Source organism: Dama dama, chromosome 5, assembly GCF_033118175.1.
Source record: "Dama dama isolate Ldn47 chromosome 5, ASM3311817v1, whole genome shotgun sequence".
Classification (NCBI taxonomy): Eukaryota; Metazoa; Chordata; class Mammalia; order Artiodactyla; family Cervidae; genus Dama; species Dama dama.
The window spans coordinates 119,161,195-119,178,816 of NC_083685.1; the positions used below are offsets into that span (position 1 = coordinate 119,161,195).

Sequence of the window (17,622 nt, forward strand, 5' to 3'; positions counted from 1 at the left end):
GGCGGGAGGGGACCCAGGTTCTGCCTGTGAGGACCCCCAGGCCTCAGGGCCGTCTCCCTGCAGGGAGACAGCCCAGGTTCAGCATCACTTTCTGTCGGTGGGGCGTCCAGACCTCCAGTGTCAGGGAATCGAGAATTGTTCTATGACAAGGCTCCCTGACCCAGTGCCCAATGACCTGTCTAGGAGGCTGGTCCGAGGGTGGGCAGGGTGTGGCAGGGCCCCCCTGCTCCGCCAGGAACATGGGAACATCAGAACACACACCCCCAACCTTGTGCTCTCAGCTGCTGGGCCGGCCTCTCCCCTTCCCGCCTTAGTAAGTTCCTTGGAACTCACACTGCGATGCTCGACCGCAGTTTCTGGACGTCTTTGGACTTCTTGATCTCTTCCTTACAAAGCGCAAGCAGCTTCACACAGAAGGGGTGACTGAAAGGAGAGCAGAGGACCTGGAGGCGGGCTTCCGGGGAGCATCTGCCGATGGTGGCCCCCAAAGACAACTCACCCCACCAGGGCACACAGCCAGCCCCTTCGCAAGCACAGCAGAGGACAGAGACCCACTGTCCTGTGCGCGCGACAAGCCACCTTCCCCACGGCCCCGCCCTGTCCTCACGGCCCCGCAACAGGAGGGCAGACCAAGCCCTGGTGGGGCCTCCAAGTAACAGGAGCACCCAGAACCCCAACCCCACTGCGAGCCCAGCCAACGTGGGCCATGGCAGCACCAGGCTCAACCCAGGATCAGAGGAGGACGACCGCGCCATGACCGGGTCCCACAGACTCCTGGGTCCAGGTTCCTGGAGGGTCAAGGAGGGACCAGAGGCGTCCCCCCCGACCCCCAGTTCTGCCTGACCGAGGAGAACAGGCAGCCATGGCGGCCACGACCAGCCTGGGTGCCCATGAGAGGAACGTGCTCCCCTCCAGCAGAGCCGCAACCCCAGGCTGGTTCTGGACACTGAGGTCCCTCCCGTCCTCAGCCTACATGGCTGCTCCCCAACTCACCTTCTTCCTGGTGTATCTGCTCCCCCTCTGCTCCCCTCTCCCTAACAGTGGGGCACCCCTAAGGCTCTGCCAAGGCCCTGCTCATCCACGGTCCTACCCCGGCCACTTGTCTACACCTGCCCCCCCGCCCCACCCTGTGACCTCATGAGATCACATACTACCCGTTTACTGAGGACTTTCTACTGAGTTACAGCCTTGACGATCCATCTCTTCTGGACGAGCTCTATAAGCACCTTAAACCAAACATTTCTGCTATGAACCAAATGTTCATGTCTACTATGTTGAAATTCTAATTTGGAATGTGAGGCTATTAGGAGGTGGGGCCTTGGGAGGCTGACATGGAGCCCATAGGGCATCAGTGGGCTAAGAGAAGACGTGGTCTCTAGGTGGTCTCTCTGCCACTTGAAGACACAGGAAGACCACGTCCCTCTGCTGAACTTGGACATCCAACCTTCGGCACTGGGAGGAAAGAGTTTCTGGTGTTCAACCACCCGGGCTGTGATACTTGCTACAGCATCCTGACCTGCTAGGAGAGCCTTCCAGGTCAACCTCCAGGCCTCTCAGGTCCACGGTGGCTCCAGCCAGCCTTCCTGTCTGAGAACCACCGCGCCCTCCCAGGGGCCAGCCCAGGCGCTCACAGGCCTCCTCGGCGGCCTCATGCCCCCACCCCCACAGTGACCTGCTGGCAAGCTGCTCCCCTCCAGCACCCAGGAAGCCCCCGGCTGGAGGCGAGCCTGACGACTTGGAGTGCTCCTTTCTCCTACCATTTCATTCTGAAAGTTTTCAAAGCAGGAAAATAAATTAAGACTGAAACAGAACACTTAGCAAGTACAGTCGTGCAATATACACAAGGATCACATCCCACAACCAGTGGGCACAGCCCGTGCATGCACAGGCTACTGCTCTGACAGGAGGTGTAAGAAACACGCTGGGATGCGCCACCAACAAATTAAAGGAGAAACCCTTCGATGTTAAAAGAGCACTTGAGAGTCTCAGCGAAGACGGAGCAAGAGGGACCAACCAGATCCACTCGCACCTGGAAGAACTGACAGGGAACAAAACTCACAAGACGGCAGACTGCAGAGGACAGGACCACTGAGGCCTGAGCGGCAAAGGACGTGAGCCTGCAACCGCCCAGCTCCCTGCCTGCAAAGGGGATGTGGCGGGCACACAGAGGGGGCCTGGGCAGAACCCGCTGCCACCCTTTTTCAAATTGCAGGCCAGAGGGCCGGAAGGATTCTCCCGAGCCCTGCTCAGCACGAGGATGCTGCCCTGGCTGTGGAAGAACCCCCAGAAATATGACCCTCAACCTAGGTGTCACTATCAGCCTAGGGGGAGCTCTGAGATCAAGTGACCGAGAGCAGAGACCTCAGGAGTGGGAGAAAATGAGCCCCAGATGCCAGAGCTGCAGATGGGGAGGCCAGCGCCGCAGCAGCAATGCCCTGTCCTCGGCAGCTGAGCAGCCCTGAGGCCAGCGGAGAGGGACGTGGCCTCACGGATCCGCTCCCTGCACCCGCCCCACCGGCCTCCCAGTGGCCCCGCTCTGTCTGAGGTGGGCTGTTCACCTGGACCAGGTCCCAGCACCATGACCATCACAGGCCCTCTGTGACCCCCGTTCACCATCCAGTCCACCGTCCACCGCTGTGCTGACTGCAGGCCCCCGTCAGGGGCAACGCCCCACCTGCTGTTTCCCGTCCGGACAGCGGGAGCTCCCAACCCCCGTGGGAGCAGCTGATGCTTCTTGGTGGCTCTTAGAATGTATATAAAAGCTGACCCTGAACATACCAGGAAACTATCTCCCAGAAGCCTGATCTCTGGATCTGATCACAGTTCTCTGAAAGGTGAGCCTGAGGCTGAGCCACTGAGGCAGCACTGAACACAGAACACAGGGAACACTCACTTCTCCTGGGTGGTGAAGATGTCGAAGCACCCGTTGGCCAGCATCTGGTCCAGTGTCTTGAGCAGCGGCACGGACACCCTGCGGGGAAGGCAAGTGTGAAACACCAGGGGTCAGAACAGTGGAGGGCAGACCCGCGCACCCGGGAAACAGTGCTGCTGACACATGGGCCCTCCCTGCACGGCCAGCAGCTCAACCCCAACCAATATCCTGGCAGGACGTGCAGAAACGACAAGCCAGTTCTAAGGCTAATGTGCAAACACCAAGGATGAAGGCAAGCCCACACAGCTATAGGAAGAATGCACAGACGTGGAGAGCTAGCACCGCTTCATTTACATAATCGTGGCAGAGCTCAAGTGATCAAAACCATGTGATCCTAATGTGAAGACAAGCAAATACGTCCAGGAACAGAAGAGTCCCAAGCTGGGCCGCACACCCGCCATTTCTAAGAATGATGCAAAAGCAACACAGTGGGAAGGTCAGTCTTTCCCACACGTGGAGCACCAGGGCGTCCACAGGCAAAACTGGGACATAGACTCCAACCCCACACAGACCTGAGGTCTGAACGGAACACTCAAACTACAAAACGTCTAGGAGAAGATGTAAGAGACAGTCGTGTAGCCTTGAGTCAGGAGAAGTTTCTTAGATATGACACAAAAAACACAATTCATAAAGGAACAAGGATACAAACAAGTTGATCAAACAGTAAAATATTTGAGACTTTTAGGAGTCTTAACAGAGAGACTGTTAGGAGTGTGGAAGACAAGCTAGAGACTGGGAGGAAACGTGCAAATCACATCTCACAGAGGACTCGTCCAACGTGTGTAAGAAAACCTTAAACTCCAGCAGCAGGTTAAAAACAAGTACCCAGTAAAAAAAAAAAAAAAAAAAGAAAGGTCAGAAGATCCGGTAAGACACCTGACCAAAGATGCTCTGCAGACAGCCAACGAGTGCCCAAGAAGAGGCCCAGCACCCTCAGTCAGCAGGGAAGGCAGATCACAGCCACAGCGAGACACCGCACCCCATCAGATCAGCTGAAGTGAAAGGACAGACCAGGCCAGCTGTGGTGAGGATGTGGGCACCCAGATTTCTAAGTGACGCAAAGCAGATGAGTGGCTGCCTTGTGGCTGGGGGGCCACAAGGGGTGGGTGCGGGGGCTCAGGAGGCAAACTGTGGGTGACAGATGTGCTTGGTTGTTTCATGGTTGTTGACATGAGTCACAACTTCTCAGACTACACTCTTTATGTGCCTCTCGTTAGGTATCATCTACGCCTCCAAGGAGCTGCTCCCGGAAAGAGCAGAGCGCCCCGGGTCGAGTTCCTGTTTGCCGAGACTGTCTGGCTCCCCAGGAACAGAGCCTGCGTGAGGGGTGTGCAGTCCAGCCACAGTGACCGCTGCCCGGCCGCCCTGGGCCAGCCGAGCACCGAGTCCAGGAACAGCCCTCTCAGAAGGTGCACGAAACATCCCCAAGTCTGCAGTCAGGGCTTTGGGGTCTACACTCCATCTTCTTGGGAAAGCAGTTAACAAAATGCTACAGCAAAAATGATGAGAAGACCGGTCGCTTTCCAATTCTGGTGGTCACGGTTGTGTGTGAGCCACATGTCGGAACAGAGGCAACGATGTGGAGGCAGGTACAACCAGGAAGCACCACAGGCCAGAGCCGGACAAACTCTCCTGGGCTCACAGCCTCTGGCATTTTACTTCCAACATACACAGCTGGCTCAGAGGGCAGGCTGTGAGGGGCTGGGAGGTGACGGCCAGACCTGGGGACACGTGCTTGGGTCATGCCCTTGCTGGGCTGTGCCCACCTTACCTCCCCACAAAATCCTGCTTGGCAGTGAGACCCTGGGGGTCTGAGAAATCACTGTGAGAGCACCAGTGCTCACCTGTCGTTCAGAAGGTTATCCTCAAAGACCTGCAGAAGGGTCCCGCCGAAGTCCTCCAGGGCTGCCAGGTCATTCTGAATCTCCTTCATGTACTCAAAGAGGCCCTGCGTTGAGTACCTAACCTGCAACACAGAGAAGTGTTCTCATAACAGGCACAAGACCACGCTGCTCCCAGCTCCCCCTCCCCCGGGCTGCCTGTGTGACAGACTGGAAACATCTGCTACACAGCATGGGGATCCGGCAGAGGCTGTCCAGGCCAGGTGTGAGGAGCCCATTATGGGAGTGCAGACACCCCTATCAGGGAAATAGTTCTGGAGGCAACCCAAGCCCTCACACACTGTCACTAAATTTGTAAGCACCACTACTTAGATGCCTGGCATCTGGGCGACCACTGCTGCTGGGGAGCAAAAGCGAAGGCACCTCCCCTCAGGATAACACCAAACGCCATCACACAACCAACACCCAACAGGTGAGTCCTCAGGGAGGAGTCAGCAGAGCAAGAGAGCAGATGCAGGCCTCCCTCCAACAGCAGACACTGGCTCATGAAACAGAGTGCGGGAGGACAGTGGGCAATGATTATTAAAGGAAAATGCAATCATGAGATGAATGTGCAAGGAAAAAGCACGAGAAACATTGCAGATCAAACAATGTTTGGTAATATACAATTACTGAAACACCAAATATTCATGTGTTTGAGCAAGCTCCAGCAGACAGTGAAGGAAGGACAGGGGAGCCTGGCGTGCTGCAGCCCTTGGGGGTCGCAAAGAGTCAGACACAACTGAGGACAGAAAAACAGTGACAAAATATTCACCCGTGGGAGGGAACAAGCAGGCTATGCAAAGCTGCAGAAAGCGGAGCAACTTCAGAGAAGCAGGCAGGTGGCAAGGATAGGCAGCGAGCAGGGAGGAGAGCAGACAACCTTCCAGAAGTGACAGAAACCACGAATCCACTCAATCGGGGCCAAGGGATGGATGAGAGGCGGGGGGCGGGGGGGTCCCACACGGGGGTGACAACAGAACAGAACGAACCACCAACACCACACACAAGCAGGGAACAGGAACCTGGAAAGACCGACTGGGGAACTGCGGGGCCCTCACGGTGCGGGGTAGTGAATCCAGACCCGAACAAAAGCCAGGGAGCCGGGCTGCCAAGCTTCTGCCTCATGTGCTGTCAGGCCAGGGGAACACCCCCCCCCCCACCCCCAGCAGAGGGTCCTGAAGGAAGGAGGCAGCGCTCCCTCACGGGGACGCCCACCCAGGCGCCTGCTCACCGTGGACTCGGTCAGGCCGCCCACGGACACGGCCAGCCCCAGCAGCACGTGGTAGCGGTAGGCAGGCAGCCCCAGGAGGCGGGCCATGCGCGGGAAGGCCTGGGAGGGCGCGCCCCAGTTCACGGAGGCCACGGCGGCCCTGAAAGACAGGAGTGCGAGCTGGAGGGGCTGCCCCACGGGGAACAGGGCGGTCCCCCCGCCCCCGGAGCTGGGCCCTGTACCTGGGGAAGAGCCTCTCCAGCTCTGGCCGGGCGGGCACGTGGGGGACGGCGGGGCTGTCCGCGTGGAGCAGCGCCAGGAACACGCGGGCCGCGTGCGCACGGAACCTATCGATCTTCTCACTCGCCTGCTGGGCTAAGCAGCACATGAGCCGCTGGCAGCTGCAGACCAGAGCCCAGGGTCAGCTCGTCCGGAGCCCGAGAGCAGGCACCTGGGCCACCCCGGCGGCGGGTGGGACGGGACCTGACAGCTCGGAAGCCCGCGCAGGAGGTCAAGCAGTGAGCCTGACAGGACTATGGGCTCAAAGAAAGGGAAGAAATGGAGGAAGAGGCATCTGCAGTCAGAGGAACTGGACCGGGGGGCTGCCGAGGAAGCCAGCCCGGGTCTCCTCAGGGGCCTCGACAACAAGAGCAATGGAGGGGGCACGGTGACCCCAGGCCAACAAGGTGCCCAGAGGTAGCCCAGTGTCCGGGGAACCGACGGAGGACAGGATGGCCAGTCCCCAGCGGCAGCAGGCGCAGGGGCCCTGAGGTCAGGAGTTGGCTGTCCTCCAACAGGCCTGAACCCCAGGAGAGGCCGAGCCAGGGGCAGGGGCCCTGGTGTCGGGAGGGAGGGCCCGGGCCGCCCCTCTCCCCACACGGGGAGAATAGACTCACAGGGGGGCCTCGATCAGCTCTGGCTGGTTCCGACCCAGCAGGAGAGTCAGGTCCATCAGGCTGGTCATGGCGGCCTCGCGGACCCTGCAGAAACAAGGAGGGGTTGAGGAGCCGGCCTACTGCCCCAGGTGCTACGTGACCACCAGTCACTCGGTAGGGCCAGGCTCAGGCGCCCTCAACCCGGGGCAAGAAACACGTAGGAGGCGCGACAAAGGCTGCTGGCAGCCTTTCTCCGAGAAGCTTCTCTCACACACTACCTCAGAAACACCTGTCTGACACCCGAAGACCAACAGCCAGGGCCCAGAAAACTCTCACAAGGGCACAGAAGCAGCGCCGGTCTCCCCATGACCCTGATGCATAGAACATGCCCACTCTGCAAAGCTGGTTTGTTTTTTTCCCCTGGCAAAAAACCTTTTAAAGGCTTTTTGGCTTTTCAAGAGATAAATGTATGTAGAACAGCTCCTGTTTGCTGGTCTAACTCCAGAGTGAGAGCACCATTTCAAACTTGGGGCAAAGAACACTCAGCGCAGCTGGGCAATGGGGACCACAGACACTGCCCCACATCACCAGGGCCAGCAGGTCCTACACGCCCGGGCACCCACCCTCCCGCCAAGGAGTGAGCACCACCCAGGAGGCAGCACACACCATCACGCAGTCAGACAGACCCTGAGCAGCCGCCCACACCAGGCGAGATGGAGACCATGGCTCTGCACTCAAGGCAGGCCCGCTGCCTGCTGCAGGGCCGTCAGCGCCCTCTGGAAGGACGAAGGAGAACCACGGCAGAGCCACACGGCACACAAAAGCAGGAAGAGGGGCCCCGTGTCCCGGGCAGACACGTGAACCCCAGCCGCAGTCAGAGCACCGTCGCCCACACTGCCCCGGGAATCAAGGGCCCAGCCTGGGTCAGAGCAGCGCCATGGATGCCCCACCTCTGGCCCTGGTGGGACACTCGTGAGAAGGGCCGGGGACGAGGACGGCACGACCACCTCACCATGCCCCCACATCCCCACGGCTGTCGGTCGTGTAGTCCTTCAGACAGTCCAGCAGCGTGCAGTAAATCTGGGAGACGTTCTCTCTGCACACGGCTTCGTCCGGAGGCCCCTCTGCCCGCACACCGACAGTCTGGCAAATCCTAAAATTAAAAACGTGTGAAGCCCAGCTAACGTCTGAGAATCCCAAGCAAGCTCTCCTGCCGTTCTCATCATTTTGGCTGGATGTGTCTTTCCTGATAGGATGCCTTCAGAACAGACCTGTAACCTCAGAAGCAGACTCGGTAATGCTCCTGCACTAACGTGATGCTGAACGACACTCTTCTCCAAGCCACACCTCTAGCGTCTACAGTTTCAGGGCACACAGGGGGCCGTCTGTGGCTGGTCCCTCCTACCCCGCCACCCACAGAAGGCACAGCATGGGGCTCGTCAGAGAAAGGGCAGCCCCTGCTGACATGCATGTGTGTGACACACGTCAGCATTCCCTCCACACAGGCAACCTGGGGGCCATGGTCGTGAGCAGAACACTTAGCTCCAGTCCCTGAGCAGGCCCACTGTCCCCAAAACCCAGAGGTAAGTGCACTATGGGTTTAAGTAGTCATTATAATTATGACAAAACTATGAGTTTTGTCTATGAGTTGACATGTTCTTGGACAGTCCTCTGAAAAGAAAAGAAACTAGAAAATAAAAATGTTTGCCTCAAAATAGATTCAGCCCCTGACACACGGGGCTTCTTACACAAACTGCTGTGAACATTCATGCTCGGTTGCTGGCTTTTGAGAGAACAGAGACTTTGGGGAGAAAAACCGTTGGGGCTCACCTAGAGATGGCCTTCAAGGCATCCCGCCTGGCCTCAGCAAAGCTCACGTCCTTGGGAGAAATGTGGGTAACGGCCCTCAGGCCTGCTAGAACCTGAAGAGCAAAGACAGACCTGCTAGCCTGTAGATGCATGCACCGTGCATGCAAGTGGAGACATGGGCTGGCACCCTGCACCCAGAACACAGCACAGCATGGCCGGTGGCTTGTCCGGGTGGAACATGCCCTGGAGAACACTCGGGGCAGAGCCCCGAGTGGGCAGGGGTGCCTCCAGCCCTTCCCACGGCTGGCTCCTAACTACCCTCCTACCCACACCCCATCACCGGCACTCAGGCAACCTCTGCCAGTCTGCCTCCTCCCTCCAGGGCAAGACCCGCACCCACGGCCAGCCATTCCCTCCCGCCCCTGCCTGGAGCTGGAGCCCTCGGCACACAGAAGCGTCCAGCTTCTCACATCTTCTCCAGTTACTTCTGGAGTGACAGTTCTCTTCTAAATGCACGGTGTTTCAAACAGAAAAGCCCTGGGCAGGGTTTGGATGGCCTGTTCCCCGTCTTGACACCTAAGCTGGTCTGCTGCCTTGGATCCCAAGGCGTTGGGGGCAGGGGAAGGCAGCACAGGTGAGGGGCACGTGTGTGCAGGCACCTGGCCACAGCGATGGCTGGGAGGTGGGCCGGCAGGACCGTGACTGACGTGTGAGCCGAGGGAAAGGGAGCGTGAGGGGGAGGGCTGGGTGGGCTGAGGCCGGCAGGGTCTCCTAGGTCAGGGTATGAGGGGAGCTGACGGGTCACCCCTGAAAGGAGACAGGCCGAGGGCAGTGGAGCTCAAGGGCAAGCAGAGCCCCGCCCCCCGGCCATGCCGGGGCACAGGACCCCACGCTGGGGAGAAAGGGCACCTCCCCACGGAGGAGCTCTGGGGTGGGAGGCCCAGCACCCTTCACGTGGCCACGGGGGGGCAGCCTTCCCAGACGAGGCTGGAAACATGTGCTCCTAATGCAGAAAAGGTTGGATGGCACACCACAGGTAAGTAAAGGCCAGGTGTATTTCCAGGAGGCTGAGGCGCCCTCCTCAGCCAAGGAGTCAGCTCCCCCGAGTCTCCTCAGGCTAGAATGTTCACCAGGCTCTCAAAGACCACTCACTGCCCTGGGTGTTCCCCTCCCCTTTCTTACGGATGCACACGCTGGCCTGCAGGAATCCCTTCGGCCTACATACCCCACTCATGTGTCCGGCCCCACACGACCCCCGCCCTGCTACGCCAGCCTCACCTGCCCGAGTCGGCCCTTCAGGAAGAAGGCCGGCAGGGCGCCCAAGGCCAGGGCACAGCCACAGCGAGTCATCTCCTCAGGGCTCTGGAGTTCGGAGAGATACAGCTTCACCAGCTCCTCTGAAAAGAAGGGACCAGAGCGTGACCACTGCTGTCCATCATCCACAAGACATACTCCTCAAGTACAGGCCAGAAGACGAGCAAACAGTGCTGAAGGAGGGAGGGGCCACTCAGACGCCCAGAGCAGACGTGCTTTCAAAGCAGCGTGAATCAAACAGATTGAAGAAGAGAGGTTTTCAGTAGGTGCTTGTAAGATTTTCATAAGCAATTTTAATACACAATTTCACTCCTGGGAAAATAAAGCCAACAGTTTTACCAATAGTCAACACAGTCAGACTTCTGTTTTTTATTCACTAAGGACACAAATGTCTTCCTCAGAAGATGAGGATACTTCCTCAAAGACCAAGAGCAACTGTGGCCCCAAGCGGGAGCCCCAGGGCTAGGTGCTCAGGGGCAGCAGGGGTGCAGGGGCCGCTCCGCACAAGACGCCCACAGCTGGTCGGGCAGAAACGGGCAGTGCAGTCAGTCCGACTGAGAGAGAGCACAGGGCTAGGAAAGCAGACCTTCCCACACGGGAAAGGCCAGTCGCGGGAACTGGAGAGCAACTGAAACAGAGGTTTGACAGGGAGACGCAGGAAAAGGGGGCTTCCCTTGTGGCTTGGCTGGTAAACAATCCTCCCGCCATGTGGGACACCCGGGTTCCATCCCTGGGTTGGGAAGATCCCCTGGAGAAGGGAAAGGCTGCTCACTCCAGTATTCTGGCCTGGAGAATTCCATGGACTGTATAGTCCATGGGGTCACCAAGAGTCGGACACGGATTGAGTGACTTTCACTTTCACAGGAAAGGGGGCCCTGAAGCGATTCAAGAATTCAAGGAAGTAAAGTGGAAAAACCACATCTATTTTCTGAAAAGGCAACTCAGAAGGTCAAGGAAGGCCAGACACCCTTACTCTTTACCTACCACAACCAAAGAGGTTCCTGTTATCACTGCTTACATTTCAACACAGCAAGACTTCTATAATGTGTATGTGAAAACCTTAGATCCTCATATATTAGGGTAGGAAAAAAAAAAACTGGAATTCCACTTGCACGGACACTAAAATGACATCTTTGGTGGAACTTAAAATAACACTTCAGCTGAAACATGAAAATCCTCTTTCTAGATGTGGAACCTGCAGATACAGAGGACCAGCTGTGCTATCTCTTTATGCAAAACTGCATATGGTACAAGGACACAGTATAACATCACTAATTTGGAAAGTCTATCAGAAGATCAAATGACAAAGTATTTTCTAACTTTTGAAAAAATTCACAAAAAGTAGATTTAGACTACTGCATACATGATTCCAGATGTACAAGTTGGATTTTAAAAAGGCAGAGGAACCAGAGATCAAATTGCCAACATCCACTGGATCATAGAAAAAGCAAGGGAATTCCAGAAAAACATCTGTACCTGTTTCATTAACTATGCTAAACCCTTTTACTACGTGGATCACAACAAACTGCAGAAAATTCTTAAAGAGATGGGAAAACCAGATCACCTTACCTGCTTCCTGAGAAACCTGTATGCAGGTCAAGAAGCCACAGTTAGAACTGGACATGGAACAGACTGGTACAAAGTTGGGAGAGGAGTATGTCAAGGTTATATACAGTCACCCTGCTTATTTAATTTATATGCAGAGTATATCATGTGAAATGCTGGGCTGAATGAATTACAAGCTGGAATCAAGACAGCAGGGAGAAATATAAACAACCTCAGATATGCAAATGGCAGACAGTGAAGATGAACTAAAGACCCTCTTGATGAAGGTGAAAGACGAGAGTGAAAAAGCTGGCTTAAAACTCAACATTCAAAAAACTAAGATCATGGCATCTGGGTCCATCATGTCATGGCAAACAGATGGGGGAGAAAATGGAAACAGTGACAGACTTTATTTTCTTGGACTCCAAAAATCACTTCGGAGAGTGACTACAGCCATGAAATTTAACTACAGCCATGAAATTTAAAAGACACTTGCTCCTTGGAAGAAAAGTGATGATAAACCTAGACGGTATATTAAAAAACAGAAACATCACTTTGCTAACAAAGGGCTGTATAGTCAAAGCTATGGTTTTTCCAGTAGTCATCTATGGATGTGAGAGTTGGACCATAAAGAAAGCTGAGCACTCAAGAACTGATGCTTTTGAACTGCGGTGCTAGAGAAGACTCGAGAGTCCCTTGGACAGCAAGGAAATCAAATCAGTTAATCCTAATTTAGGCAATCAACCCCTAATATTCACTGGAAGAACTGATGCTAAAGCTGAAGTTCCAATACTCTGGTCACCTGATGCGAAGAGTCAACTCATTGGAAGAGACTCTGATCCTGGGAAAGATTGAAGGCAGTAGGAGAATGGGGTGACTGAAAATGCGATGGTTGGATGGCATCACTAAATCAGTGGACATGAGTTTGAATAAACTCTGAGAGATAGTAAAGGACAGGGAAGCCTGGCATGCTGCCGTCTATGGGGTCGCAAAGAGACAAGACTTAGCGACTGGAAAATAACCCATGATTCTTCCATACTTAAAATAATTTTTAAAGTGTTTCATGTATTTTTGAAGTAACTATAATAAATATTCTGTAATATGATACAAAGGAAAGCTACAGTGCCATATAACATGTAAATACAAAGCTTTTTAATATGAAACTAATACTCCTGAACTAGACACTACAAACAGGACCATGTAACGTGTCAGATAAACTTCAGCTTAGAGGGTGGTTCTGGAAAACCCAACTGACACAAGGACATGCCACAGGACAGTTATACCGACACTGTTCATGGGGGGAGGAGACATTAACACTTAAGATATTAACACATGAAGGACACGTGCCAGAAAAGCATTGTTGTGAGTTACAAAAATTCTAAATGCACTTAACCATGAAATAGAAAAGTCAATGAAGTAATCACTGAATGAACAGACTCCTAGGAAAAAGCATAAAACCAGGAGGATGTGGGGAGGCAGCAGAAGCGGACAACTCTGAGCTGACAGAGCCTGGGGAATGAGTGTGGACAACAGTCCCTGATAATGAAGCCTGGACCCCGAGGAAGACCAGGGACAGGACAGAAGAGAGGTCCCCACAGAGACATGGAGCCCAACCGCAGTACTGGGAGCCTCCAAAGTCCAAATCAGGGGAAAGTGGACTTAAAAACATCATTTAAGAAAACAATACTGAAATAAGAGTTGATTCTACAGTAAAGTGGTAACATCGGGGAAAGTGGACCCCACGTGGCCTCAGAGAAATCTGGCTCCAGGTGAGAATGGGATGGGCTGAGGAGGGGGCGGCGTCCTCACGGCCTGACGCCCACCCTCTCTACCCTCCAGGCCTGTCCACACTGTGGCAGGAGAGGCAGGCACCCCACAGCCACCCAGCCCCCAGCCCCACTGGATGCAGGGCTGAGTGCAGACACCCACTCACCCTGCGTGGCAGCCTCTGCCTCCCCAGGCTCCCGGGCGTGGTACTCACTGCAGAGGGCGGCCAGGGCCGACACAGCCGCCTCCTGAAACGGAGGAGACATGAGTGAGCTGCAGGCTCCTGGTCAAGGAGCAGCCAGGTGGCCCTGCGGTCAGGCCAGTGACTTGGTTTGGAAGACCCAGAGGCTGAATGATATCATCCTTTCTGGTATGTCTGCTGGTCATTATCATCGTCAGTCAGATGTGGTCATAAGTTTAATATTCTCTGCAACTAATACACTGGATATAAAAGTTACTTCCTCCATATAGTGCAAATTTCAGGTCTTTCCATGGGAAAGGCAATGATGAAATGTGGCATTTTATTCTTTCCCAGCTGAAATAACAATGGAAAAGTGTGTTAAACACCAGAAGCAGTGTGGCAAGGCCCCCCAGGTGAGCCACGAAGAGGCCTAGTATGGAGTGGAGTTGGGGTCCCAGGAGTGCTGGGAACAGGAGTGGCTGGACAGAGGAAGGGCTGACCCAAGGCTGGGGCACCTCAGGGGCAAAGCGCAGGAAGGGGGTTCATACCACACAGACGTCCGTGGCCCCTCCTGTCGCCTCCACAGTGACTCACCTAAGCCTTTCTCCATCGTAAAGACCGAGTGGGGCAAACGCTGGGTTCGTGTGTTCTTCCCAAGTAAAAGTCGCTCGGTCATGTCTGACTCTGTGACCCGATGGATTATACAGTCCGCAGAATTCTCCAGGTCAGAACACTGGAGTGGGTAGTTCCCTTCTCCAGGGGATCTTCCCAACCCAAGGATTGAACCAGGGTCTCCTGCATTACAGGCGGATTCTTTACCAACTGAGCTATCAGGGAAGCCCGATTCGTCCCAGGGCTCCTTCAGATCAGGGAGCTCCAACAGGGGTGCTGGGGGAGGGGTGTCCTCATACAGATCGAGGAGCAGGCCAAACCACGATCACAACTGGTGTGAATCAACTGTGGATGTGTTTTTAAAAGGAATTCTGACACTGATCATGAAGAACTCAACTTCAACTAGTAAAACTGTACCTGGGTTCTACAGAACGATAAAGTTACTTATAAAAAAAGGGATGAGGACTGAAGATATGTTCTATTCACCCAACAGAAAAGCTGAGACACAGGAGGCTGGAAAGCTATAAGAAAGACCAATATGTACTTCCACTCCTTCATCCTCCACATCAAAGCCTAGTTGTTATCAATACCAAGGTTATTATCTCTGCACAGGGGTAGGGATTGCAATGCTGCTAGTCCAAAGTTCACCTGTCCTGAGGCAGGACAGTAGTGGCCACTGGGACTGGGACACACACCCTTGCTCACTTGACATGATTAACACTGACATCCTGTCATGATTCTAGCCGTTCGCTCATCCACACGTGAGCATCACAAAAGGAGCCTCCAACCTCACATTCTACAACTCAATAGGGAACACGTTTGGAAGGCAAATATAATTAATAAAACTAGAAACAATAATAAAAAGTTTAAATACTCTGGTCAATGATGGCTGCATTAGTTGTCCTGATCATAAATTACATAAACAATATCATTCAGAATTCCAAATATAATTACTGGCCTTTATCAATCATGTTGGTCTACAAAAGGGACTCATAATGCACAGAGACCTTTGAAACAAATATTTCTACACAGTGCAAAAGCCAGAGAGCCCTCGCTTCCCACACCTTTATACGTTGTCGAGAGTGACTTGAAATGAGGTGGAGATTTCTCAAGGTGTCATTTATCAGCCACTGCCAACCATCTGTCAAAGAAACAAATTCATTCAGCTAGTAAAGAACATTTGTATCAAATTAAAACCACCACCACACAGATCTTCTACCTCTGAAGTCAAAGTAGACCGTGACCTTTGAGAGGAACCTGCAGGAAATCTGAGGTACACGTTCTCCAGGTCGAATGAAATTCTAAAGGCCTTTGCCCTCTCCACCTATAGGGGAAAGTCTTCTTTCTGCTGTTGAAATGTGAAAACTGTCATGATGGGCAAGTTTTTGTTCTCCTATTACACCTGTAAGCTTCAAGTGGTCTTTGACTGTACTTCTTCCCTGAACAATCCCCCCACCAATAAAAACCAAACACAAAATTCAACTAGATCTCATACTTGGAAACAAACACTAAATCATTTTTTTCTTTTTCCTCAAGTTACAGAACTTCTGAGGCTGTAGAGCAAAAAGCCAGCACAGCCCAGTAGAGGCAGTGACCCCAAGGCTTTTCCTACTGCCTCTCTGTGACCAGCGGCCACCAATGTCAGAACCTGGAGAGGCTCCAGACCAGCGCCGGGGCCTGACTGCCACCCCTGGAAGAGCCAAGGCAGCTGTTGGCTCTCCCCTCGTCCTGCGAGAGCCTGCCCCTCGGGCTGGCACTGCCCAAATGGGAGAGGAATGGCCGAGAGTGCCTGGTGCTGGGCACGGCCGTGACAGGCAGAGCCCCAGTCGGGAGCCCTGAGGAAGGAGCAAGCCCCTGGAAGAGAAGGGAGAGTCTCTGCTTCTGTGGGGAGACTGTGGGGACGCTCCCTGGTTACAGTGGGCTCTTAACAGCAACTTCAAAACAGATTCCAACAGGATGGAGTTTACCATCCACCTTAACAGGTCGGTCTTCACTTTTGAAGTTCTGGAAGAAAATGCCATGCTGTGAGTCACTGGAGGAGAGATGCACTTACCGATCACAGCGTCACCTCTGAAGGGCATTTTGGAAAGCGCCGAGTTTTCTATTAAAATGCATACTGGGAAGAAAAAGGATGAACGCAATGTCATTTCCCCAAAAGTGCCCATCTCAGCACCCACCTTGACGCACCTGAGCCCAGCGCTGCCAACACCAGCCTTCCTGCCCCTGCCCGCTCAGTGCTGGTGTCCGGAGGCAAGCCCCCAGCATGTCCTCTGCACCAGACCTGGCCCAGGCTCGGGGGCAGTGCCAGGACCCAAGAGCAGCAGCATCAAGCCGGTGCCCTCGGGGAACCCCGCCGAGACAAGGTAGCAACACGTGGAGGCTGCAGGTTTGACCCCCATATGAATCCCCAGGGACAGACAACTCAGCTGTCAAACCACTGACACCCACAAGTGACCAGGAGCAGTGGCTGAGCAGCAGGCACCCGCCCGATGAGGACCACGGAGAAGCAAGTTCCCCTGGGGGAGGGGGGGCTCCCCCACCTCAGGTCAGCACCAGGGTCAGAGGAGGTAACACTTATCACCCCCATGGGACAGTCCCCCAGATGAGCCACAGTGCTCAAAGCTCTGGTAAATTTCCGACCTCGGTAAATAATGTAGTGTCCATTTTAATAAACTACCACTTCTGTGCGTGGAAACATAAGCCAGTATAGCTACTCACTGGCCACCACCTGAGCTTCTGTGTGGTGGCCTCACATGACTGTCTCGGCACCAAGGAGGCTCTGCCGTGGGGACCACTGCAGGGACCTGACCTGCCCGGCGCCTGCCCACAGGCCACATGCCTCAGCCCATCCCGCACGACTCCTCACGCTGCCCATTCACACAGCAAGAGGGCGGCCTCTGCACCCCTACCTCTGTCCCTACGATGGAACAGCCTAAGGGTTTCCTCCTACTGAATGAGTAGTTTGCATTTGCTGGAAAAAAAATCTAGCACTACAGAAAAATAAGATAGAAAACCACCACTGACATTTTGGCGGCCATGTAAGTTGGGCTGACCTTCACTCACCTTCAAGGCTGAGAGCACAGGCACCCCTCCTGCCAGCTCTGTGCCCTGACCCCGTCTCTGCCACCTTGCTCCTGCCCTGACCCTGAAACTAAGCTGAACTGGACCATGGCTCCCACACCTTCCCCCACGCTCAGAGGGTCACAGACCACAGGCACCCCTTATGGCCAGGCTAGGCTGGGCTGGCAGCAACAAACCCCAACTTCAGCGTCCACAGCGACAAAGGCTCCCTGTGCACGCTTTACGTCTGCCATGCCTCAGCAGGGGTGCCCATCACTGCCCCCCAAGGACCAGTGACAGGCGGCGGCTGTCCTCTGAAATGCAGCCAGGCCAGCGAGGAAGCCAGCTCCGCAGTCTCTGTGAGCGCAGAAGGCTCCCGACGGTGACACCATCCCGCCTCCTCACACTCCCGACTCCCACCGTCCTCAGCACAA

The 17,622-nt window shown here is 54.6% G+C and overlaps 2 protein-coding genes across 3 annotated transcripts in view; one reads left to right on the top strand and one right to left on the bottom strand.

Moving 5' to 3' along the window:
• The window catches only part of B3GNTL1 (UDP-GlcNAc:betaGal beta-1,3-N-acetylglucosaminyltransferase like 1), a 115,007-nt gene extending 110,266 nt beyond the window's left edge, over positions 1-4,741 (top strand). The window contains exon 13 of the mRNA XM_061144429.1: positions 4,150-4,741. The gene's annotated coding sequence lies outside the window, so the exon portion shown is untranslated. The remainder of the gene's footprint in view (positions 1-4,149) is intronic.
• TBCD (tubulin folding cofactor D) overlaps positions 1-17,622 on the bottom strand; it is a 143,306-nt gene that overhangs the window by 7,315 nt on the left and 118,369 nt on the right. The window contains exons 24-35 of one of the 2 annotated variants that reach the window (XM_061144422.1): positions 16,182-16,244; positions 15,193-15,269; positions 13,502-13,583; positions 9,988-10,106; positions 8,731-8,822; positions 7,913-8,053; positions 6,922-7,005; positions 6,268-6,426; positions 6,047-6,185; positions 4,777-4,898; positions 2,894-2,971; positions 334-423 (exon numbers count right to left, since the gene is read on the bottom strand). In XM_061144422.1, the coding sequence (XP_061000405.1) occupies positions 334-423; positions 2,894-2,971; positions 4,777-4,898; positions 6,047-6,185; positions 6,268-6,426; positions 6,922-7,005; positions 7,913-8,053; positions 8,731-8,822; positions 9,988-10,106; positions 13,502-13,583; positions 15,193-15,269; positions 16,182-16,244 (1,246 nt within the window). The remainder of the gene's footprint in view (positions 1-333; positions 424-2,893; positions 2,972-4,776; positions 4,899-6,046; positions 6,186-6,267; positions 6,427-6,921; positions 7,006-7,912; positions 8,054-8,730; positions 8,823-9,987; positions 10,107-13,501; positions 13,584-15,192; positions 15,270-16,181; positions 16,245-17,622) is intronic. The other variant, XM_061144423.1, reaches the window with a different exon arrangement.